Source organism: Pieris rapae, chromosome 22, assembly GCF_905147795.1.
Source record: "Pieris rapae chromosome 22, ilPieRapa1.1, whole genome shotgun sequence".
Lineage (NCBI taxonomy): Eukaryota > Metazoa > Arthropoda > Insecta > Lepidoptera > Pieridae > Pieris > Pieris rapae.
In genome coordinates this window covers 2,710,235-2,736,088 of record NC_059530.1, presented here as the reverse complement: position 1 = coordinate 2,736,088, position 25,854 = coordinate 2,710,235, and the positions used below count along the sequence as shown (strand labels likewise).

General features: G+C 31.9%; 3 protein-coding genes across 3 annotated transcripts in view; 1 reads left to right on the top strand and 2 right to left on the bottom strand.

Annotated features, from left to right (window-relative positions):
• Positions 1-4,986: 4,986 nt before the first annotated feature.
• On the bottom strand, positions 4,987-6,340 carry LOC110992544 (ubiquitin-related modifier 1 homolog). The gene is made up of 3 exons (XM_022258414.2): positions 6,194-6,340; positions 5,691-5,892; positions 4,987-5,160 (listed from the first exon to the last, which is right to left on the bottom strand). The coding sequence occupies exons 2-3, from the start codon at positions 5,886-5,888 to the stop codon at positions 5,032-5,034; spliced, it is 327 nt and encodes a 108-aa protein (XP_022114106.1). The 5' UTR covers positions 5,889-5,892; positions 6,194-6,340; the 3' UTR covers positions 4,987-5,031.
• Positions 6,341-7,090: 750 nt separating this feature from the next.
• Positions 7,091-13,833, bottom strand: LOC110992546 (ran GTPase-activating protein 1). The gene is made up of 12 exons (XM_022258419.2): positions 13,629-13,833; positions 12,933-13,120; positions 12,431-12,565; positions 12,140-12,292; positions 11,858-12,027; positions 11,395-11,497; positions 10,695-10,806; positions 10,395-10,490; positions 10,049-10,186; positions 8,331-8,440; positions 7,703-7,888; positions 7,091-7,298 (listed from the first exon to the last, which is right to left on the bottom strand). The coding sequence occupies exons 1-12, from the start codon at positions 13,738-13,740 to the stop codon at positions 7,107-7,109; spliced, it is 1,695 nt and encodes a 564-aa protein (XP_022114111.2). The 5' UTR covers positions 13,741-13,833; the 3' UTR covers positions 7,091-7,106.
• A 305-nt stretch (positions 13,834-14,138) lies between these two features.
• Positions 14,139-25,854, top strand: part of LOC110992565 (cytoplasmic aconitate hydratase) — a 33,063-nt gene continuing 21,347 nt past the window's right edge. Inside the window, exons 1-11 of the mRNA XM_022258440.2 lie at positions 14,139-14,299; positions 15,022-15,114; positions 15,541-15,704; positions 17,613-17,758; positions 18,636-18,705; positions 19,088-19,150; positions 19,584-19,710; positions 20,332-20,462; positions 21,539-21,710; positions 22,832-22,932; positions 24,041-24,157. Of these exons, the coding sequence (XP_022114132.2) occupies positions 14,293-14,299; positions 15,022-15,114; positions 15,541-15,704; positions 17,613-17,758; positions 18,636-18,705; positions 19,088-19,150; positions 19,584-19,710; positions 20,332-20,462; positions 21,539-21,710; positions 22,832-22,932; positions 24,041-24,157 (1,191 nt within the window). The 5' untranslated portion in view covers positions 14,139-14,292. The remainder of the gene's footprint in view (positions 14,300-15,021; positions 15,115-15,540; positions 15,705-17,612; positions 17,759-18,635; positions 18,706-19,087; positions 19,151-19,583; positions 19,711-20,331; positions 20,463-21,538; positions 21,711-22,831; positions 22,933-24,040; positions 24,158-25,854) is intronic.

Genomic DNA, 25,854 nt, shown 5'->3' with positions numbered 1-25,854 from the left:
TGTAGAGAACACTTGGGGAGGCCTATGCTGAAAAGCAAGACATTTGAGAACCGGTGTTTAATAGGAAATAATAACATGGTTACTTTATATAAATTTCGTTAATAACTTAGTACAATTAAGATGGTATGTGGTCTCTGTTTTCGCACTGAGACGCTCAATAGGTCCGTTATACGTGAAAACAATTAAGATAAAATGTATGTTTTATGAGATTGTCAATAAAGGCTATATTTATTTATTTATTTCAGTGGCATTTGAGCTCGTAAAAACATCACGTTGTGAAGTTTAAATGTCATATCATTTAATTAGTATGTACATTCAGTCAGAAATGTCAGGAATATGATGGGGTTTCGACCCTTCTCACCCTAAGCTGATTTGTACAGTCGTGTGAACAAGTGATACGGTTATTTACTTTGGCCAATGTGTTATGATAATTATTATTAACCACAAAAACTTTGCAGTTGGATTTTCAACTGTGTATAAGTTAACTCAAGTTTCGCATTCCTTGTAATCTTATTCGTTAAACCAAAACTTTGAGTTCTTTAAAATTAAACTAATTATATACATATTAATAATTTATTTATAAGTAATCTTATATTATTATATGTATAAGAAAACAGACTATACGAAACAAAACAAAACAGTCATAAAATATAAGAAACGTAAAACATAAATCAATCAAATGTACTTTACATTAAGAAATTAAAAAAAAATTACAATGTAAAACAAATGAAAAGTATCTTTACTCAATTCACGTGGGCGAGTTTTCATGAATTCTTCAAGATTTGAAATATTGAGCCAATAACAATGACTGACAGCTCTGCAATGGTGACTGGTCTGCTGGCTGTTCGCCTACTCGGAACATCCTGAATCTGAAGCAAATAGTATTTTCTAATGAAAGTTTATCCTTCAAGATATCCTACATACAGCCGTACGTTAGCCTCGTGTGTTTATCATTATAATTATTTCGAAAATACGTTGCTTTCATATATCAGTGTCACTATAATATATTATTACTGGCGAGTTGGTCAAAACTCATTATCTTTAGTACAAATACTTACATTTTAAATGAGGATATCCAAATTCATCCATTATAATGATTTGAAGTGAGACTTCTTTAGGCATTTAAGGGTAAAAAATTTACTGAACGTCACGGAGATGTGCAGCGTTTTTGTCGCTGAAAAGGGAGAGAGCGATTGAGAGAGTAAGAAAGGGAGATCGAGGAAAAATACACGCTATTGGTTGATATTGTATTCGTTTAGTAGGTACATATTAGAGCTTTAGATGGAAATTCTGTCGCATAACGTCTTGTACAGTAAACGCAGATTTTTATTTATTTTTATTATTATTATATATTATTATAGCACGTATAGTGTGTAAACAGTGTGAATTATATATACAAGTACATGGAGTAGTCATATGGTACATGATCATCTATTGGGGCTTCTACGTTTTATAGAAATTTCACATCAAACATGTGTACTTTATTCGCACTTTTTTATCTAACAATCGAAGCTTTAAAATCTGAAACACTAGTATTTAAACCATTGCATTATGTCGTCGCCTGTACCGCACAGGATTGAATCTTAATACCAGTAATATCATTACAAGTACGTTTAGGGCGTGTTGTTTGAATAAAAAACATAGCACCCGCTGCGCCTAACATAATGCCATTGTTTTAAAAACCATTTAATGCGGTGAGAAAAATCTAGAATAGTCTTATAATTAAAGTCTAATAAATGTAATGGGCACCGCCGGTATTTTAATAATAACCAGTGATGTCAAACTAAACAACAATATGTATATATATATATATATATATTTAAAAAAGGCTTTATGTAGGACATGGGCGGATTGTGAATTTTAGAGGCTGAGGGCTATTACGGGGAAGTCTCTCGGGAACAGATGCACACACAAAAAATACACCTACCCATCCCAAGCGACAGGGTATTCCCCGATGCACATCGCACTTGGGTTGATAGATCTCTAAGGTTATGATTGCCTATTGTTTTCAGTGGAGACTTGGCCCTGGGCTGCAGTCCAAAAAGCCCATAAGTAGATCCGCTTCTGAAGGAAGAATGTCTTGCGCATATTCCGACCTAAAGAATACTCTTCTCTACTCTTTTTTAAATAAAGTAATTAACATAAAAACCTAGTCAAACTTAGAACAATATCAACAAGTAAAGCTAAGTTGTGACAAACAAATATTCATCAGGTTTGTACCGCGCCAGTCGCAACACATGTCGTCTAGGGCATCCACCCTTGAAGGATTCCCGTCAGGTTGGGAAGGTATCATCTAGCAAATTTCGGTCGTTTTGTGAATAAGCCCGTTTATTTGGTATTAGAACAAGTACCGGTTTAGATTGCATTTATAAATAAACTGTAACTTCAAAGTTACAAAAGTTTCAAAAGATTTATCCTACAGTGGAACCCTATCCAGATCGAAGAGACTCAAGATCCCGCTGAATCCGTCCTTAGGTTTTATTTTATTAAAGAACAGGTTGCAAACAGGCAGGAAGCTCACCTGATGTTAAGTGATACCGCCGCCCATGGACACAGGTTTCGTTATTTATCAAAGCAGTGGTAAAAGTTACTTTAAAATATCGTAAATACCTTTTCTTTCCAAAGGTAGCATGACGCAAGAAAAAATGCATCAAAAGATTTAAAAGCAAAACCAATTTTTCATAATTGGTTTAAATATTTGAGAGGTTCGACCCTACCATTCACGTTCGCCCCAATATTATAAGATTCGATTATTACAAGGGTGATGTATGATGTAATATTGAAATTTGTATGGGCTTTAAAATATCAAAGATAGAATTTATAAGCCTTTAACCTCTTACGCAAAAGAGGAGGACAAAGGGTGCTTTTATTGCAATATATCATTCTTAGCTATAATTCAAACAGTCGGTAAACCTTGCAATATAGTTAAATTTCTGTATTTTATATATAAGGTTAAAAGAATATAACCGAAATAAAATCAATAAATCAAAAAGAGAAATGAGCAAAGATAATTTAAGTAGGTACTTAATCCTAAATAAGTTGTATTACTAATTAATGCGATAATAACATAATTTTAATATAACTTAGTATTGAAGCACTCGAATAAAGACTATTTATTTTATTTATTACCTACACCCTGGCCGTGACAAAAATAAGTATGAAAAAATGAATGGAAACGTAGTCCCTTTTTTTTAGAACAGGGGGCAAACGGGAAGGGCAGCTCACCTGATGTTACACTACGTGGACACTCTCGATGCTAGAGGGCCCGCGAGTGCGTTGCCGGCCTTTTAAGAATTTGTACGCTCTTTTCTTGAAGGACCCTTGTTTATGATCATGGCCAAGCACCTACGCAATTGTATGCTTTCATAGTACAAACACAACTTCGTACAAATCCATCGTGAATCTCAGTTTCCATAACATTGTTTTTGTAAATATTTACTTCGTAAATGACCTAGCTACTCTTAGTCAAGATTTGTTGGAAGACAATTACCGTTGAATGTTATGTTTAAGCGAGGTTGTGGGCATTAACTAAAATTTAAAAAACCTTAACTGGGTATAATATAATCTAAATATCATACTAATAATAATACAAGGTCGTGTTAGTTACACCACTGTTATATCTTTTTCGATGGATTCTTCTCCGTTCCGAATAGCAGAATTAATAATAAAATATCGTAAAAGTTACCTCTTCAAAAAATTTTGTTTATCATAAAGTGCTTTATCATACAGTATCGCAATATTGGCGCTAGAGGGAAGACTAAATGTGTAAAACTACCATTCTTCTTTCGCAATGGCAAGCATTAAAACATTTCTGCTTTTGCAAAAAAAGTTGTATTAATGTTATTACCCTAATGAAATCCTAAATTAAAATAAACTAAAGTTAAACACTATATAGACTGTCAGGCGGAACGAAGTTAGCGGTTCAGCTAGTAGGTATCTTAGGTATAAAATAAGGCTATTGAGAGATATCTTAAGTCTAATATCAAAATAATGTACTAAGTATTGTACCCATTGAAAAGGTCTACAGAAAAGTCCGTGATCGTATATGTCTATCTCTTATGGATAACCCACATTTTTATATACACCGTTCACAGTTTTTCTGTAGTGTATTTTATATATATTATATTATATATCAGCATTGCACCCGTGCGAAGCCGGGGCGGGTCGCTAGTCTTAGGTATAAAATAAGGCTATTCAGAGATATCTTAAGTCTAATATCAATAAGCAAAATTAATTTTACTTATTTAAAACACATTGCTGTTCAAATAATTAAAACAACTTTATAGAGTGAAGTATCAAAAAGTTGGTCTAATCAACTTGTAAGTAGTGTATCTCCGGGAGCTTCATACATTCCATCATTTTCTGTGCTACAAATACAAGGTACAATCACAACCTGCCCCATCGACATACAGATTTCGTTGAAAACGAACTGTTAGACTAAGTATTTGAAAGGAAATATGGAATGTAGTCTTTGTAAGATATATAGACTATTATTTAAGAATATTTCCTGGAAGTAATCCTCAGATACCGGGAGCTACAAAAATTTGTGCCACCGTGCGCACCTTTACCTACGGAAAAATAAAATTCGAGAACGAAAAACGGTTGACGTAGTGTTTGGAAGCATTTCAACTTGGACAGGGACTTATCCTCATTAGATTATGTATTTCATATATATACAAAATTATTATTTAATATTCAGCCCCCGCCCAACTCGAGGCCCAACACGTACCCGCTACATAAGGTATATAGTTAAGATCACAGTGTAAAAATTAGTTATTTATTCCAAAGCATTTTAACATCTCAAAAGTACTCTAGTAATCTTCTGCTTGCTTCAGAGGATAATTCGTAGTTAATGTCGCCCTTAACCTACTACAACCCCTTCTCGCGGGTCCGCTTCTGACCAGAAACCTAGTTTATCATTTACAAATCAAAGCTTTCTGAAAAACCTAAAGGGGTATCTTATAGTAGGGTCAAAATAAAACAAAATTAATTAAAAAACATTTATTAAATCCTATATATATATTTATAAAACTATCCACCATGTAATGTTGATATAAACATAATAACATCATTTTCTTGAACTTCATAATCTAATTCTCCATATAGCTCCCAATCCGCATCATTTATTAATACTAAAATTCCTGGTCGCACTGAATCACCCTACAAAATTAAAAAAAAATAAGATTTTACCAAGAACAATACATGACAATTATAAATTTAAAATGATAACACTTTCCACATGTTGTGTTTTTACAACAAATTAAATCCAGAAAAAGGGTATATTATTTTTGTCATTAATTAATATGACAATATTTGATAATACCAAATATCATAGTTATACAGAGTTATATATGAATAAAAAATTTATGTAAAACATATTCCTGATTATTTGTTCAGTATACATTACTGTCAAAGACTAAGGTTTTAGTTCCGACATATATTTTAATAATTACAGTCATGATTCAAGATTTAATGCTAGGTCTCGACTCAGAATCTTCCTCTCAGTTATTTGGTCTAGATTACTATCAGGCTACTTGCAGGCAGAGAAGATATGTAGAAAGAAAAATTATCAAAAAAAGAGTTACCAAAAGGGGTTATCAAACTTTGCAGATATTGTATAAATCATTAATGACAGTTTTGACTAATTACTATTTAGGCAACATATAGCTTGTGCAAATTGATAAAATTACCTGAACAAATAATTCTGGCCTTTCTTTCAATAAATTATCTTTCATCCATACTAATAATTCTTTTATCGTCCATTTCTCTTTCAGACTTTCTGGAAAATACTTTTTCAAAGATGGCAATTCTACATCTCTCTTCTTTATTTTGTCAAATAATAACTCAGCTCCACCACCAAACTGAAGTTGAATTTTTAATGTGTTCATTGTACTAAAACAAATGCAAAACCATTAGGCTTTCACAGTGTGAATTGGAATTTAAGAAAACAATGATTAGAATTTAATATATTTAGAGACAGTAATGCACATAATTTATTAGACCCTTCAAAGTAGGGCTATAAATGATTTATCGTATTATTAATGCTAAGAAACTGTTATGAATTGGAAAGCTAATGTAAAACTTTACATTAAAAAAATACGATGTGATACGTAAGTATAATAGTAATGTAGCATTATTAAAGTGTGATAATTATTTTAGTTTACACTTGACTTTTTAATAAGTTTTAACTTACCTGTTTTAACTAGAAATATTATTACAAAATTGAGGTTTTAATTGAAACAAAAGTAAGGTTATTCTATTTATTTTTGTTATGTTGATATTTGATATTTAGTTTGTTAAAACACAGATGACTTATAATTTATCTGGTACAGACTACAGCTATAGTCTACAGATTAGTGAAACAATGTATTTTACAAAAGGAGTGCCTAAAAATGGCGTTACAATATACGTCAAATTTACTTGGGAAGAAACTGGAAGAAACGGCTTTAGCGGTATGACTGCCCATTTACAACTTTTGATTTCTCCTGTTTAAGCGAAGAAAAATTGCCACCACGCTGCGCTGATACAAGTCTTCACTACAGCTCGGAAGTATGTATATTCTACACCTAGTCCCCTTTCTGCCCCACTTGAGTATGTTTAAGACAGTGTTGTTTGGGTAATGGATGCGATAAGGGCATAAAGTGCGGGCAGAGAGGACAATAGGTCCTTGGATGGCATGAACAATGACATTAGTGTAAACTGTAAATAGCATTTATCCTCAAAATTAGAAAAATGCCATACTTACAATGGGTAATGTGGGGTCGTTCACGTATTACGTAAGCAAATTTAGCACAATTTATCCCCCCCTTTCACTTGTCAGCAAAAGTAAGCAAAGCTCTCAAAAATAATAGTACATAAAGGTATTAATTTTTTGTAGGAATCCTCGAAAATGCATTTAGTTGTCAAGCATAGACAATATGTGGGTAATGTGTGTAATAAACTAAATAATAACTGTTCACGAAATTACCAAATAAGAAAATCAAAGACCTCTCCTCCTACATTTGGTGCTTACATAATACTTGAACAACCCTTGGGTACAGGTAAAAGGGATTTAAGGAAAGGCATTTGTCAGGATAAATAAAACAATATATAAAAAAATAATCTATTTACGACTGTAAATTCGGGTGCAATTCAATTGCCGCCTTCACATCCGGTGGCAGTGACTGCAGTTTACTGCTGATAAAGAATCGTAATGTGTCCCGAAGGGCAGCAGGGAAGTACTGGGCGTCAATTTGTGACGCCAATATTGTGAAACATGGTGGTATACTCCAACGGACCTTGAAGTTTTTGTTTTCAGCCTGAAAATGTTGACAAAAATTAGTACATAGTGTTTAATTTGTAGAATTACTAATATTGGAAAATCATGTGAACAATACTTCTTTAATTGAAGGATTTTAACTTAACTTAACTGAAAACATACATATTTTAATCTGTTTCCAAAAATCAGCCATACAAGGTCAGATTTTGGTTTGTTGAACAAAAAAAATAATAATTCTTATATCTAAACCAAGAAAATACGTCTTCGACAGCATATTTTTCGAGATTCTGAGAATTTTCGGTGCTTATTATAACAGATATAATTGTTCCACCAGAATTTTTATGTCACGATTGTTATCTGATTTCATAATTTTTGTGTTAGTTCTCTTTATTTTTGTTTCTACAATTTAACTGGTTTTATTAATTTCAAAAGCGATTGCCTAACCTTAATAAGCTGTAAAGCTGCAAGCACATTGTTTGCCAACACCCACTGCTGTTTGGCTCTCTTAACCAACAATGGGTACAAATCCCTTGCAACGTCTCCCGCTACTGAACTTTGCAGGGAAAGACCAGAGACACAGCAAAGGGCTTCCACATATGCATGGATGAGACTTTCTTGATCATGTATTGACTGAAAGTTTAAAATTATAAGCTGTAATACATGTATATTATTGGTTACCCACAGCCAGCTGGCACATTCCATATTGGTATTCCCTACCCTTATTGAAACTTAGCAGATAGTTTAGGAGCCAGTTACAAATGTGCCGAATGGAGTGTATATCACCTAGTAAGTGTGAAGTTAAACTTTAAGTATATCAGTCAATTGTCATTATATAAAGATATCATAGACTGGCTGTATGGACTAAAGTCCTTTGCCTTTCCCATTAGGGATAAATTGAAAAAAAAAAAAAAAAAGATATAGAGTAATAGCAAAACAAAAGATCTGCAAAAGGATAGGGGGTAAATATTAAAGAAATTTGTCAAATACATTAAAAATTGTGCTACATAATTTTGATTCATGAGCATTTTTCCTCATAACAACTATAAAAACAATCAAGCATAAAATAAACAACCTGAAAATGTGTGTCAATAACGTGTGCAGCGTTAGGTCCTAGTCTGGTTAAGTTCTCAACCGTCGGTTCTTGGATGAATTTACCGACGTCCGAATCGATTTCTTCCACTCCTGAAAATATTTTTTTATGAATATATATACAGGGTGTCCCACGGCGATGCCACACGGAGGGAAAGTACCTTAAATTTTAATGATAGGATATTTTACTGAAAGAAGACATCGTTTAATTTTTAATAATAAGTAGAACTGCATTCACGGATTTTTTTAAAAATCGCCTACCTCAACCGGGAATCGAACCCGCCAAATGTGACAGTAAATTTACATGTATTTTATAATAGCGTTTGAAAGGGCTACTAATAAGCATTATTTTTTCCTTAATAACCTAGCATATTAAATGATACTAAAAACATAAAATTTTACATTTTATTAAAAAAAAATTATCAAATGCTCAAAATGTGATCCGTTGTTGTTGTCTGTTGTATACAAATTCTCACTCTTTTAATAATTTCTCTTGAGATTTTAAGAAATGAGATTAATAATCTTCCTGATGCAGATCGACGAAATCTCATATTCCAGCAAGATGGGGCTCCGGCTCATTACAGTAGGAGAACAGCCGAGTTTCTTAATGAACATTTTCCTTCCTGGATCGGCACTTTTGGACAAATTAGATGGCCATCGAGATCCCCAGATCTAACACCACTTGATTTTTTTTATGGAGTTATGTAAAAGATTTAGTTTACAGAAACCGGTACAACAGTGTGCAGGAGTTACAAAATGAACTTAGATGTATTATTTTAAACATCCACCATGCAAAAATAAGTAAATCGACAGGGAGAGAAATTATTAAAAGAGTGAGAATTTGTATACAACAGACAACAACAATGGATCACATTTTGAGCATTTGGTAAATTATTATTTTTTAAATAAAATGTAAAATTTTATGTTTTTAGTTTCATTTAATATGCTAGGTTATTAAGGAAAAAATAATGCTTATGAGTAGCCCTTTCAAACGCTATTATAAAATACATGAAATTTTACTGTCACATTTGGCGGGTTCGATTCCCGGTTGAGGTAGGCGATTTTCAAAAAATCCGTGAATGCAGTTCTACTTATTATTAAAAATTAAACGATGTCTTCTTTCAGTAAAATATCCTATCATTAACATTTAAGGTACTTTCCCTCCGTGTGGCATCGCCGTGGGACGCCCTGTATATGTAACTAACACACATACTAGTAAACTATTTAAATAACTTACTCTTTTTTTATTGTTTATAATATTTTTCTGATAAAAGAGTCATATAAATAAAATAAAAAAATGATAAATAAACATCTATATTGTTTTCATTTTATAATCAAATTTGTCTTGAGCCATGGCCAATGTTATTTAAACAAATTATTAACAATAAACAAAACCCCAGTTCCCCCACTTGTACCATAGTATATAAAGTGTTTCCACGATGTATCATAACATTTTAATTTCAATTACCGTGACACTAAGAAAACCTCATCTTAAACCAATTGCCAATTGAGTTTAAGATGAGGTTATATGTATATATGTCACATAAAGGAAAACAATCACCTTCTTGCCTACACACACATGATTACTGTGTCAGATGCAGAAATTACAATTACACAAAAGTCACAATAATCACTTGACTTCACACTTTTTACAAAAATAATGGAAGGTCATCTTAGAGCCCTATGCCTCTCATTACTAACCCGATGTATCCAGTACAATCTCTTTCCCCATGTCAAGTACAGTGTCCATATGTTGTGCATCTTCTGTTGCACTGTCTTCTGAATTATCTTCTTCCTCGGATTCCTCAGATTCCTCACCCTCTTCCGAGTCAGATACAACTGGAAAACAAAGTTTATATTATATTAAAAGCGAATTTATTATATTATTTAGATGACGTTTAAGTGCTTTTGAGGAATCATTTATTTAAATGGTATTAAATTATTTTTAGTGAAATTTTTTTTTACATTAAAAAATCGTTCAAAATCGGATTTAGGAAATATCTATTTTGATTGGAAAAATTATTCTTATAATGTCAAAAATACCTACATTCTTCCTCGCTGCCTTCACCATCACTAAGTTCAGCAGAAGGACCCAGTTTGTCTTTTATATTCTTTTTATTAGTCGCACCGCCCAAGCTGTTGCCTGTTTAAATTCAAAAGATGTTAAATGTGATAAATTTATTTTTCCAGTAATACAAACTACTATATACTGCTCTAGGTGCTTGATGAGCTTATTTAGTTCCTTGCATAGGAAAAGGAACACATGAAAGCACTAAACATTTATATGTGCAATTAAGTGTAAAAACTAAATATTAAACAATTGAAAAATATGCAATAGTTATAATACCTGCTAAAACCACTCTGCTAAGACGGTCAGCACAGTCTGGTAATGCACTTAATGCATCAACCACCTCCATACACGCCGTACTGCCTATTTCATTGTGACTCAAGTCCAGTGACTGAAATTGGAAAATAAATAAAAAACAATAATAGACAGTGGTGAAAGCACAATGGACTTAATAAGAGATAGATAGAGATACACTACTAGTAGTATGAGGTAGTTGGGCGTTGTGAATGATGGAGAGGCTCTAGAAAAATTATTTGCGAAAAGCTTTATCAGCTAGTGTATGAATGGTGTGAAGATCAGTCGAGTAATGTTATTCATAATATGCGTCATTTAAATTATCCACAAACATTTTTTCATACCATTGCCATTCTCAGAGGTTTGTATGTCAACATAGTACATATACAAATAGTATTTTTCTCTAAAAGCATATGACCAATAAAGAGCTAGTTTATATATATAATTTCAACTTTCTTAGATTAGGATAACATATAAAGTTAAATGCTTATTTTTTTTTAGATGGAGATCTACCACATATTATGTAGAACGCTTTGTGGTTACACTATCACTCATATAATCCGACATAACATAAATTTCTGTTATATATATATATAGCTATGGTATATAGGTAAGAATGTGCATAAGTAGTCTTCCCCTTCAAATGGACTTTATAAATGTTATATGTGTAGAAATATTTATTTACCTCTAGTGGTACCAAGTTCTCTTTAAGTCCCTTAGCCAGTGCACAGGCTCCTTTACTTTTAAGTAGACAATCACCAAAGTTGATGGATTTAAGATTCTTCAAACTGAAATATATAAGATTTCATTATACTAATATTTGGTTGCATTATTTAAACAATTGAATTTGTACAATTCCAAGTGAAATTTACAGAAATGTAAAATATTAATATATTAACATGTAGATATACATCACAGCTTCATACATGGTGTTAAAACAGTTTCAATGTTAACATACAATAACTAATATCAAATAACTATATGTTGTTTTTTTTTATTTATATACAGCACCAGCCACATCAAGATACAAATATGTACTGAAACTAGACACCACTGAATGTGGCAATCTCCTACATATCATGATTGCTGTAAACACTCACTTAATCTACTACTTAAATGTATTTAAGGAATGTGTTAATGAAAATTACCTAGGCAGTGCTGTAGCTATGGCAAGTGCCCCTTTGGGTCCAATGGTGTTGTCATTCAGATTAAGGCAAGAAAGGCTTGGGTTCTGTGTAAAAGCATTGGAAAGAGCAGTAATACCAGGATGGTATATGCCATTTTGGGGCATTGCTAGCTCTTCAAGAGTACCCATATTCTGAAATAACAAGTCAAACTCAAATAAAAAACTTAAATTAAAATAACATTGAACTTTATCACTAGAAACTAAAGAAAGTTATTATCAAAACTTCTTTTGGAAGTAAACAAACCTGAAATACTCCAGCTAGCGCAATTGCTCCATCATTTTCTAGTCTGTTCCTTCCAGCTATAAATATCTTTAACTTCTTCGGACTTGAAGACAATGCCTTGGCCAGTAACCGTCCTCCTGTGATACCTAAACCGTTATTGTTCAACCGAAGTTCCTAAAATTTAACATTACTTGTGAAAAAAAATTAAACAGTCAATAATACATTTTTTCTTATATTTTGAGAACTATGTGAGGACTATACAATAAACTGTAACAATAACAAGCTTTTATTTGTTATTAAATATTTAAATACCTGTAGTTGTGAACAAACATCACTTTGTAGTAATTTAGCAAGACCTTCTACACCAATGGGTCCAAAGGCATTGTCACTTAGGTCCAGCGAATTCAGACGAGCTCCTGCCTGAATCATTCCATCTCCAAGAGCACTCTATAAAAGATATAATGTCCTTAAAAACTTATTTAACAAATATTAATTATTAAAACAGTAATAGTGCTCTGATAAGCCAATGATTTAAGTATATTTTTTTAGGACTGTATAGATTTTTATTAATAAAATACTATAATAATTTATGCAAAAGCTAATTTACGATATGCAAGCATGTATTCTATTTACATGCAAGACTTTTCTTAAAAAAATATATTTTAATTACTACATGATAAAAAAAATTCAGATGAAACAAAGTCTACATCAATCAGTCAAATGAAAACATTACCATTAACAAAACTAATGGTATGACAGCCTACATTATCAAATATTTATTTTGTTTTAACTATAGTAAAGCTATAAATCTTACCAAAGCAGGTGGAATCTCTGTCTTCATACGTCCAGTAAACATATCAGAAAATCTGGCTGTTCTCAACTCAGGGTGGGTTTCTAAAGCCTTTGCAATAGCTTTGGCAGCTTCAACACCCAAGGTATTACCAGTGAGTGTAAGGAACTGAAGGTCAGGACATGCATTGATTGCATCAACAATGGGTTGAGCTGCAAAAATCTCAAGTTTAAAATGTTACCATTTATTAATTAATAAAAGAAATGAAAAACAACCTAGAAAATTATCCTTAGGAAATGTAATTATAAATTTAATTTAAACAACCATAGCAGTAAAAGGCATTTTAAATAATAAAGAGAGATGAGATAATGAGACATGATAAGGAAATAAAAAATATTTCATATAAAACAAATATTGGCAGCAGCAAATTTCTAATATTAATGACAAGACAAACTCTTTGCTTGCATATCATGACCTATAGATAAAGATAAATTTCAGTTTAATACAAAATAGTATAAACATAAGCTTTTTGGATATAACTTTTGCTAACAATATAGGAACAATTAGAGGTTATTAACAAACATGGAACGCAAAAAGCTTACAGCAGAGTTATAGAGAACAATTCTGCTTTTAATATTTACGTATATATAAAATTAATGTAAATTAAATAATAATAATCTGTAAGAAAGAAGCGCAGTTTTATTTCACTAAAAAATATACCATCTTCGGCGGTATCCAACTTTAGAGAGCGTCCTGAAAAATCGACACCACTAATTGTTCTACCAGGATCGTTGAGGGCAGAAGAAATAGAATTTAAATCGAAAGAATTCATTTTTGTCAATCAAGCAATCAAAATAAATATAAAACTGAGATATACAAATAATTAATAAAAATATGCACACAAGTCACAACGGATTTTTTAAACTTCAAAACATTTTAGTCTTACCACAGAACACAGTTACTACTCATGCAGACCATATTACAAAGTCTAAAGATGGATGTGTGGATACGGTGCCGTACGTACAGCCCCTAAACTAATAACATTGTTAATTTTAGGACTATTCAAATTTAAAAATCACAGTTTTAAGAAATATTAATAGGTTGATTAAACGGAAAAAGGAAGACATACATTATATATGTAATATTGTCATCAGGGGCTGTATTTAAGAGGGCGGAAACAAATATTTGAAGTTTTAGTTTGGAGTCACTTATCAATTCCCTTTATAATTATTACTAACGACTCACGACAGTCGACATCGACAAGTGTCACACTTTCGGTGTAAGCAGTAGTTTCTGTTTACGTTTGTATAAAAATTAATTTACGTAAAATTATAACTGTGTGAAACAGTCCCTATATTACTACGTGACTTATCACTGGTAGGCCATGGCGGGTATGTAATTTTTGAAATTTAGAACTATTAACTTAACACTTTCTATTTACGTCCTACCTATGAACTTTTTAGATCCAGCTTCGTGTTAAAGTTTATTTAATCTTATCTTGACGAGAATAATCATTCTATTTATCAGCTTCAACATCGCACTTAACCTATCAATTGATAATAACTGTTTATTTTTTATGATATTTTAACCTTTGATCTAAAGGAAAATATCAAGAGTTAGGTATGTAGGTAAATTAGAGGTCACTTATATTAAAATATGCAAACTATTAATTTTATTCATTAGAATTTAAATAAACGGCATTAGACATACTTTATTTTTCTTGGGCGAGGAATTAGTAATTTCATTAATGAATTGTTAATTACGTTAAGGTACTTAACCTTTATTTACTTGACCTTGGACATTTAAATTGGGTAAATTAAAAGTACATATGTTTAAACTACAATATAATATATTTCAAGGTTGAAGACAGAAATTTCTACATGGCTGTATTAAATATTACCTAGAAATATAGATGCATTTATTAGGTATAGGCAGGTAGTAAATATATCAGTAACTTATATAATAATAATATTAAGCCTTTATTCGTCTAGATCTTATTGATACATTAGCAAAATAGATATAAATACTAATTGAACTACTTTTATATATCAATAGTTTATTAATTAACTTACTGTTAATTGAAATATAATAGTAGGATGTATATGGTTTGCAGCAATCAACCCATACAGTAACTTGCTGAAGACGTTGGAAGTTAATGGAAAGACTTACAAGTACTATGATATAACTCAGCTTGGAGAAAAATATGGTATGTTATCTTGATTGGTCATTATTAAACATTTTGTATCAAATCTTGAATATACTTCTGCCCATACTTATCCATAGTCCCAGATCTACTCAGACTATCTCACATTTTAAAGTTTAAGTAAATGAATAAGTTGCCAAAAATTTCCTGGGCGAGCAAGATAATTATTCTTAAATTCTGAAATGAGAAAAGAAATTTTCCTGTAAAAGCTGTATTATTAAGTTTCAGTTTTCTTAATAATTTAACCCTGACTTTCTTTATTATGTTGTGTTTTAAATTCAACTGGCTGTGGTTATGAGGTTACCAACCAAAAGTCTGAGGTTACAAAACTGAAATTATGATTTTAGGTTTGTAGAGTTAAGATACCAGTTTGGCATTCTTGATTTAAAGATGGTAAATGTAACACAAAATTATTAAATATAATTACAGACCGTCTCCCATTCAGTATCCGTGTGCTGTTGGAAAGTTGTGTACGCAACTGTGACAACTTCCAAGTGCTGGAGAAGGATGTGCTTAATGTATTGGATTGGGAGCAGAAACAAACCATTGATGATGTTGAAGTTGCTTTTAGACCAGCTAGGGTTATTTTACAAGTAAGTAAATAGTCATCTAGACTTAGTGATCACTTCAGTAATCACCTTCTATTAGATAAATATTTTTTTGTAGACTTCTAATTGTGTTGGACAAGCAACATTATATTTTTGAAATTTGAATACATCAAATACAATTCAAATTCAACTCCTTCATTTCTACTGATTTCAAGGTTAGGAATGAAATGGTTAAATTACAGTACAGCACTCTAATGAAATTGTTTGAAATTGAACTTATGTAAAACTAAACATGTAATAATATAATAAATGCTTATCTATAGTGAAATATCAGAGACAATTAAATTATGTGTACAAATCATATCTGTCATACTGTAAATCAATGTTTTGACGTTGGATGGCACAACCTGCTTAATAATTCAAAATGTTAAGAATATCTAAATATCTAATATATCCGCCTCATGATACACAAGAACCATTGAATAGCAATGGCTGAATACAGGTGCGGTAATGTTATCATAATATGCACTTAGATTTATAAGATTATTATTCCAACTATAGGCAGATTTTTAATTTTTAATATTAAGTATTTAAGGCACACTATTATATGAAGAGATCATGCAAATATTAAATAAAACAATTATTTAACAAAACAAATTATATAAAAAACTAAATAAAATCGATTTTAATGTGTGGTATGAGCAATTCTGGATATCCAGATGTAGCTTGTTTATGAGAATGCTTAATCTGGATGTACACGAAATATAAATTTATATAGAGAGATATTGCTGGTCTACTACTTTAATTGTCTATGGTGCTACTCAGACGCATTGTTGACACATTATGTTTACGCCTGAGTCCTCCCCTATGCTTTCCTTATTCAAGAGTTTGCTGCTATAAATTTAAGTATAGTATCGGCTAGTAGTAAGTGCTTAATGTGTGATATTTAGGCTACACACTACAAACGGTGATTTGTTTTAATTTCATCTACTGATACCTATTAAAATATCATTTTAATTTACTTTTAGAAATTTACAAAATCTTATTCACACTTAGTGCGAAACCTTGAGATTATTGAATCTCGAAAATTTCTTTAGATTAAATCATATCATTTCTGCTTATCTGTGTCGCCATCCCATTATAGCCAGAATTTTTAGTATATTCATTTAGATATGAACATTTCTTGTTAATAATAATAATATTTATATTCATAAATATTCGTACTACATGCATAATGTATTAAAAAAATGTTAAGTTCGGTGGCAGTTGTTGTAGGGATGTCCAAATCGTAACCAAATGCTTTAGTCGTTTAAAATATGAGCTTAAAACTAACATAAAGTTAGTATTAGGGTTGCGACAATACCTAACTAGTTACGTATTGTCTTTGCTTTTTTAATGGTTCTTAAATGTAAATAACACTTCAATATAGTAGACCTTTTGGACATTCTCTCATATTACATATTGCTACCCCCTCGAATTTCGTTTCCCCTGCATGTAATTTTAGTCAGCCAACCTTTTAGTACATACTATGCTACCTTAGAGATAGTTCGGTTTTCCGAAACTTTTTAGGTTTTCTGTGAATGTTTCTCTATATAAACCTCAGAGTTCAAGTCATAAGTTTTTAATTAACAAATAAAAAATAGGGGTTGACTGTAGAGCGGTGAAATTTATGGGTTGTACTTTTGTTGTATCATAGAAAATATAAAAAAATTAGCAGTGGACCGCTATATCATAGATGTTATCGGATTCGCAGACCTAACCCATATGCACACAAAATTTTACGAAATCGGTCGAGCCATTTCGGATGAGTTAATTACAAACACCGTGACCCGATAATTTTTGTATATTAGATTTATGAGTCTGGGAAAAACTAAAGGGCTTAATAAATATTTGGTTTGCGTTTCTTATGATTAACTAATGTTAGGTTACATAACAGATTTAAATAAATTCCAGGACTTGACTGGTGTACCAGCTGTTGTTGACTTTGCAGCAATGAGATATGCAGTCGGACAGTTGGGTGGTGACCCCAACAAGATCAATCCAATCTGCCCAGCAGACCTGGTCATAGATCACTCTGTGCAGGTTGACTTCTCTAGAACGTAAGTTTTACTTAGCTTCTGAGGCCGCAAAGTATTACGTAAGCACTATAGGGGGGATATTGATTTTCTTTTTTTGTCTAATTGTTTACTTTTTTACACATAGTACCCAGACATTGTCTATGCTTGAAAATGAAATGCATTTTCAGTGATGCCTACGAAAAAAATATACCTAATATTTTTGAGAGTTTTGTTCTTATGCTGATAAGAGGAGGGCGGGGGGGAGAGTATAAATTGCAGTAAATTTTCTTACGTAATACTTAGTCAACCTCCAAGTTCATAGATTTAACCATAAGATTATCTTATGAAGATATTATATTAAGGTGTATTTTGCAATGCAAATATTAAAATAATGTGCGGTCATATTGTACTTTATATGAATTCCCCCAAATAAATAAATGGTTGTCAAATCCATTATAAATCCATTCCTAATGTGGCCAGTATATAATCATTTCGGGAAATCAAATTTAATTCAATGGTCATATTTCGTGATTAGCCATATTATTAAGTGACCAATTTTTTTTTAATAATGTGGTCGGAACGTGGAACTGTTATTACAGCTCGGTAGGAATCATCTGTTGTGAAATGAAAATATTTTTTGTGAAAAATAAAATTAAGAATTATATTAGTTTACAGCCGGTCCACTTCCCACACGAACTCTAACGCTATTTATTTATTAATCTAGTTGTATCATTTTATCATATAATAAATTGTATGATTCGGGCCGGACATATTTTATATGTAGATTAATAAAATATTAAATTTGACTTGGCTAGTTTTCAAGGCATCATTTTTTCAATTTATGGCAATATAGGATATACAAATTTAATATGGATTAATTTAAGTTTACATAATCATCATTGAATATTTTATATTTCAGACCTGACGCACTAAACAAGAATCAAGAATTGGAATTTGAGAGAAACAAGGAACGGTTTCAATTTTTGAAGGTAAATTTTGGACTGTATTAATTTTTTATGAGGCCCATTATTAATTTTTATTCTATATTAAATGTCACTATTGATAAAAGTACAAAAACTGTGAAAAAAATTTGACAATTTACTTGCAAGATTTTTGAAGTGATATTTCTATTGGCGCGACGGAGAAAAATATTGAGAGTGAATTACAGTACAGCTGTCAAAATCAAAGGAAAGATTTTATTATTTTTAGGTTCAGAGTCGAGACTTAGTGAAAAAATAATGGCTTCCGTATGTGAAAATCCAATATATTTTTGGAGTAGTATTAGTTATATCCTCTTTTCTATGTCAAGTCACAACCTGATCATGATCGCTGTCAAACACGTCTATTCTATATACTATTTCTTTATTGCAGTGGGGTGCGCAAGCCTTCAATAATATGTTGATTGTGCCGCCTGGTTCTGGAATCGTTCACCAGGTAATTATCACCATACTTCGTTCTTGAAGCAATCATAAACACGGCTTATTTAAAATATTATTCCAAAGATTATAGAGTTGTAACAACTGTGTGAAGTTGAAATTATAATTTCTTCTTTTTCTGGCCCTGTTTATTATTCGAAATAGATGTTAGATAACTATCTAACATTCCGAGATGTATTTCAAACTTGAAATTTAATTTTTTTTTTGAAGTTAATCTTCTTTTGGCGCGTTAGGGATAAACGATGAGAGTAAATTCACACCGTCACAAAACACCGACACCCTGAAGTTAGTATTCAACATTTTAAAATGTAAAATGTCAATTTCTTTAAATGTGTATAAATATTTTTTTGTGTTATTCAATGATTTAACTAGATAATGCGTTCTAATAAACCTTTCAATGTATTAAATACACATGTTTTTTTTTTTTAAAGGTTAATCTTGAGTATCTGGCGCGAGTGGTGTTCACTGATGATATACTGTACCCTGATTCCGTGGTTGGCACAGACAGTCACACCACCATGATCAATGGACTTGGTGTTTTGGGCTGGGGAGCTGGAGGTGAGTATCCAACTAGCATTCAACCTTTCATCGATATTAGCTTCATACTGTGTGAGGAAACATTATTACTGTGAAAGGAATAAAAGATAAGGATACAATTAACAGTTTTAGTAAAAAAGACTGCTATAACATATATACATTAATACAAACCACAGCGGTTTTCTAATGTAACATACTGTGATATATAATATACTAGCAGACTCGGCCAAGCGTTGCTGTGGCTAAGGTTTTTGTTATATTATATAGGAGTAAACTATTCAAGGGAAACGGTAGGAGAACTTATGTGAAACGTTTGTACTTTTAACACAGCGCCATCTGTTAGAATTGTATCAAATTATAAACAAATAATTTGCAATAAAATAATATTACGGGCATAAATTGAGATGTAAGCTATCCTATCTTTTAAGTTAGATCAAACTGCATACGGTGTGCAAATTTGATTGATATCGGTTAAGTAGTTTAGGAGTCCATAGCGGACAAACAACGTGACATTTAATTTATAAATATTAAGATTTTGTAAAATTAAAAAAATAACAAAACTATTCATTTAACCCTGGCCACTGGACAACCAAGTTTTAAGAAAAAAGTTTATAATTTATGTCTTTGTATTTTTTTATACAGGCATCGAAGCGGAAGCAGTGATGCTTGGTCAGGCAATAAGCATGTTACTGCCCAAAGTGGTGGGTTACAGGCTGGTAGGGGAATTGAACCCACTAGCTACCTCCACTGATCTTGTTCTCACCATCACTAAGGTATGATTTAAATTATATTAGACATTACATACATACATACATTTGTAGTGATTTTTTCTGACTTAAACTTCAAAATTCAAACAATTTTTTTTTGTACTATGCTAACGGACGATTCAAATTATTCATTTAGGTAATACAATGTACTCATATTAGTGTTAATAAAGAAATACATATTATATGCTGCTAATTTTATATTTACTGCCAGTTCTCAAATCAATAGCGTAGAACAGAAGAGAAGAACTGGCAATAAACTCTCCGTCACTCTTTAACCGCCAAGTTCTTTTGTTTTACCTAATGTTGGTAAGGAGTTGCAACTATTACACCATGTACCACATGACATCCTTTAGTAATTAATAATAATAAATTAAAAACAAAGATTCTCCATCAGCAGTAAACATGGTGAAATAATTTCATGCAGTTACATTCTCGTGGGAACAACACGCAAATACATAGTCGCAATAACTAATGACACCCGTGATTTTTTAAAATCTTTATGTAAATTGCCGTCGAGTACACGCTATTTTATTTATATAACAAGTGAACGAAATGTTTTCCCAAAAATGAATCCAAAATAATTTCACTAAAATACTAGCAGCCTTATTTTGATAGGCAACTTGGTTTATTTTTATTTTTACATTTAGGTACTAAAACAGAAAACAGATTGATTAGATACATATAGTTATTACACACTAAACAACATTTGAAAATCTGAAACCCTTACATATGTACACAGCATTTTACACTAAATATCAACCACGCAACATACACATATTAAACTCAATGACAAAAAAAGAAGAAAAAATATTTATATTAATTAATTAAAATAAATAATTTAGATTGCAAGTTTTCACCGTGAATTATCTTTTTAAATTTAGAAACACTTTTATATGATATATAAATTTATATACTTTCTCCTAATTATACAAAAAAAAATGGTTTTTAGTAAATAACCGATGAGCGCACTAATCCTGCAGCCGGATCTTAGATAAGATGTTTTTAAGTAACCAATCCATAAGAATAGCTTATACATGAATATCGAAAAGTTCGCGATACTAGAATATCGTCTTGAATTTCAGCATCTCCGCTCTTTGGGCGTGGTGGGCAAATTCGTGGAGTTCTTTGGTCCGGGCGTCGCTGAGTTGAGTATCGCGGATCGAGCTACTGTCGCCAATATGTGTCCGGAGTTTGGGGCAACGGTCGCCCACTTCCCGGTCGACCACCGATCCTTGGACTACCTTAAACAGACTAGTGAGTTTCTATTACCCCTTGATAAACCTATTTTAAAGTGACCATGATATACCTATTTTAAAGTGACCATGATATACCTATTTTAAAGTGACCATGATATACCTATTTTAAATTGACCATGAAATACCTATTTTAAAGTGACCATGATATACCTATTTTAAAGTGACCATTATATGCCTATTTTAAAGTGACCATGATATGCCTATTTTAAAGTGACCATTATATACCTATTTTAAAGTGACCATGATATACCTATTTTAAATTGACCATGAAATACCTATTTTAAAGTGACCATGATATACCTATTTTAAAGTGACCATTATATACCTATTTTAAAGTGACCATGATATACCTATTTTAAATTGACCATGAAATACCTATTTTAAAGTGACCATGATATACCTATTTTAAAGTGACCATTATATGCCTATTTTAAAGTGACCATGATATGCCTATTTTAAATTGACCATGATATACCTATTTTAAAGTGAAAACAGATGATAAATCAGTTAATTGCAATAGGAATGGTTCTAAACCTGGAAATTTAAAGATATGACAATCAAATGACAACTATTACCGAAGTTGGAATATCTGCTTTAAATTAATGAATGTTTTTTAAAGTAAACATTTTTTAACGGATTGAAGCTGTGTATATGTAAACATAATTATTTTACATAATGTCGACCACGTTGCACGTGAAAAATCGGGAAAATTTTAAAATGATGTAAAATAATTATAGTAGTGTTTTCTTTATTATTTTTTTCTTGCTTACTCTTATTTTCCAAGATTTTAAATTAATATGTTAGGCAATATTACTTTTAAATTAATTTGTTATACATTACTTATCATTTAAATTTCGTTGGTTATTTTTATTGCATGGCTATATTTTTATTGTGTTTTTTTTAAACGACGACAATGTCGTAAATATTATTCACATGTGAGAGAAATAAAGTCAAACCTGTTAAAGTCTGTGATAAATCAGTTCAAGTTTATCCTCAATTATCTCAAAATTTTATTGAAATTAATCATTTACAATGAATTTGGAGAACTTGTATTTTCTTGTTTAATATTTATTAATGATTTTATTACAATTAATAAAAACATACCAATATCCCTTACAGACCGCTCTGAAGAAAAAATCAATGTCATCAAGCAGTATTTGATGGCTACCAAGCAATTCAGAGACTATACTAACCCTGAACAAGATCCCGTCTTCTCGGAGGTAAGTTCAATTATTATATTTTTATAATATAGAATAGGGGGAGGCGGGGAAACGAGTACGCCGGACGCCCATAAAGGGCAGTTATCGCACCCCATGGACATTCGTTTAAGTGGATGCGTTGCCATCCTTTGATGGAGGAAATTTTTTTTTAAGTGCGTGCGTTACACATGTCAGAAGTGAAACTTCTTTGTAAATTAATTATTAATAAAAAATAATATACGTTTATTTTGGAACATAAGATCATCTAGGTATCACTTATTCCACGTCAATCAATTCAAACTGTAGGCATCCCTACTCATCGGCAAAGACAGAGGCCGAGAGAAAAAGCCGGCGTAAAAAACTCTCGGTACTCTATTAAAAAGCAAATCATCAAACAATATTTAAAACAATTATATCAAATTAATTAGAGGTAGCCTGCCCAGCACTAGTCCCAGGCCCTTTTATCAACTAGATAATCAATAACTTTATAGTAAGCCTTTTTACACAGCTTTTCTTTGATACATTTCTTAAATTTATTAAAAGGCAGAGATAAAAGAGCCTCTGGGATTTTATTAAAGAAGACTATCCCTTTTTCCAAAAAAGAATTATTAATTTTACATAGTCTAGTACGGGGAAATTACAGCCTGCGTTTGTTCCGAGTATTGACATTGTGCGTATGTTCTAATCTAGTATATTTATCACTATTTTTGTATACAAACATAATATTTTAAACTAAGGTAAAAGCACGATCGGTATGATCACTCAATGTATTTGTATATGTATATTTACACTGTTTACACACTGTATACTGTTATGATAATGTAAATTAATAAAAAATCTGCGTTTACTGCAAAAAAGTTATGCGACAGAATTGCTATCTAAACTTCTGATATGTAACTACTAAACGAATACATCAACCAATGGCGTGTATGTTTTCTCGATCTCCCTTTCTCACTCTATCTCAATCTCTGTCTCCCTTTTCTTCGGCAAAAAACGCTGCACCTCTTCGTGACGTTTTACCCTCATGCGCCTCAAGTTCACCCGGCACAGTCATTGTATAAAGTATAAATGGACCATACTTTTGTTCTTTTGATTTTATTAATAAACCTATTTCCCCATACGATTGCAGATAGTGGAACTAGATCTAGCGACGGTGGTGACATCTGTTAGCGGCCCTAAAAGACCCCAAGATCGCGTCTCCGTTTCGAACATGAAACAGGACTTCAGGGAATGTCTAACGAACAAGGTAAAGTCTAAATTAAATATTATTTAAATACAGTCGAAACCGATTATAACGACATCGATTACAACGACCGATCGGTTATTACAGCCAGATGGTAAAGTCCCGCCTGAATCTCTAGTAAACTATTCAGCAAACATATCTATAACAACATCGGATACAGCGACATATCGCTTACAACGACAAAATTGACATTTATATATTCATCGATTATAACGACCAACCACTTCTTGTCCCAGCAAAACAAAACAATACGGACGATTTTAAATCTTATTAACAAGCATTGAAGGAATAACTACGCACTTTCTTCCACTTCATCCGGACCTCTTCCCGGCCATTTGACAAATTCTTGCAAAAGCTGAATGTAACAATCATAACACTAGCGACTAAAACGAAGACAAGTAAGACACTGAAGAACAGTTTCAGCCAACAACAATTTCCGAGGCTCTATTATTTGTTGCCTTTAATGACTTTAATACTGGTGATACTCTTACCTTGAGGAGTATGAAACGTAAAATGCAAAAAAAATTGAGACTAGGCTTTGTACTCTACGTATTTCTTAATAAATATTCTGACGTCGAGGCAGAATACGAAATTCCACCCGTATCACCTCGACGTCCGCCGTTCCACAACTGCGCGTTTTTCCAGGCAGTTTTTGCCGCGCACCACCACTCTGTGGAACCAGCTGCCAACTGAAGTATTTCCGAACCAATTCGACTTAGGGTCCTTCAAGAAAAGAGCGTACCAATTCTTAAAAGGCCGGCAACGCACTCGCGAGCCCTCTGGCATTGAGGATGTCCATGGGCGGCGGTATCACTTAACATCAGGTGAGCCTCCTGCCCGTTTGCCCCCCTGTTCTATAAAAAAAAAATAAAAAAAATATTGTCATTTCTTGTCAAACATTTCATTTGAAAACAAGTTCAGATACATAACCTATACCCCTATACTAGATAGATATGTACCTATAATAATATAACTACATATGTATGTATGTGTATTGCTTATAACAACTATCGGATATAACGTCGGCAACTATACGGTCCCCTGAATGTCGATATATCAGGTTTTGACTATATTATTTTTATAAACAAACAATCTATTAAAACAACATAAAATAGAAAATACTCTAATAGATTCACAAATATTTTGATGGTTGTCGAGAAATAAAAATAACAGGTGATCTTCTATAATACTAAACAATTGTATAATAGTGTAGACTAGTACTAGTTGTAGTTCAGTTAAAAAATTTCGCTTTTAAATTGACATTTACTGCCAGTTCTCAAACCACGTATAATGGACAAGAACTGGCAGTATCTCTTCGTTACTGTTAAAGAATCAGTATTTTTTAACATACCTACTGTTTGTATGCAGTATATCATACTCATCACATATAAAACCAGTGGATTATTGTAATGGAAAAAAAAGTTACAGTTTTATCAGCAAGAAACAGTGATACACTTCCTGTAATAATTATTTTTTATATAAAGTCCACTGCCAACTAATATATACCCACGAACGCTTAGATTGAGAATCGTCTTACCTCAATCATGTATCCTCTTATAAATATATAATAATAAGGATTCAATGTTCAAATAGACTTCGCCGTTTGCAGTAAGCGTCTTTGAATGACAGAAATCATGCACCCAGTGACAGAATTTCACACAAGTCTACAGAGCGAATGACTACGGACCTTGAAAGACTGT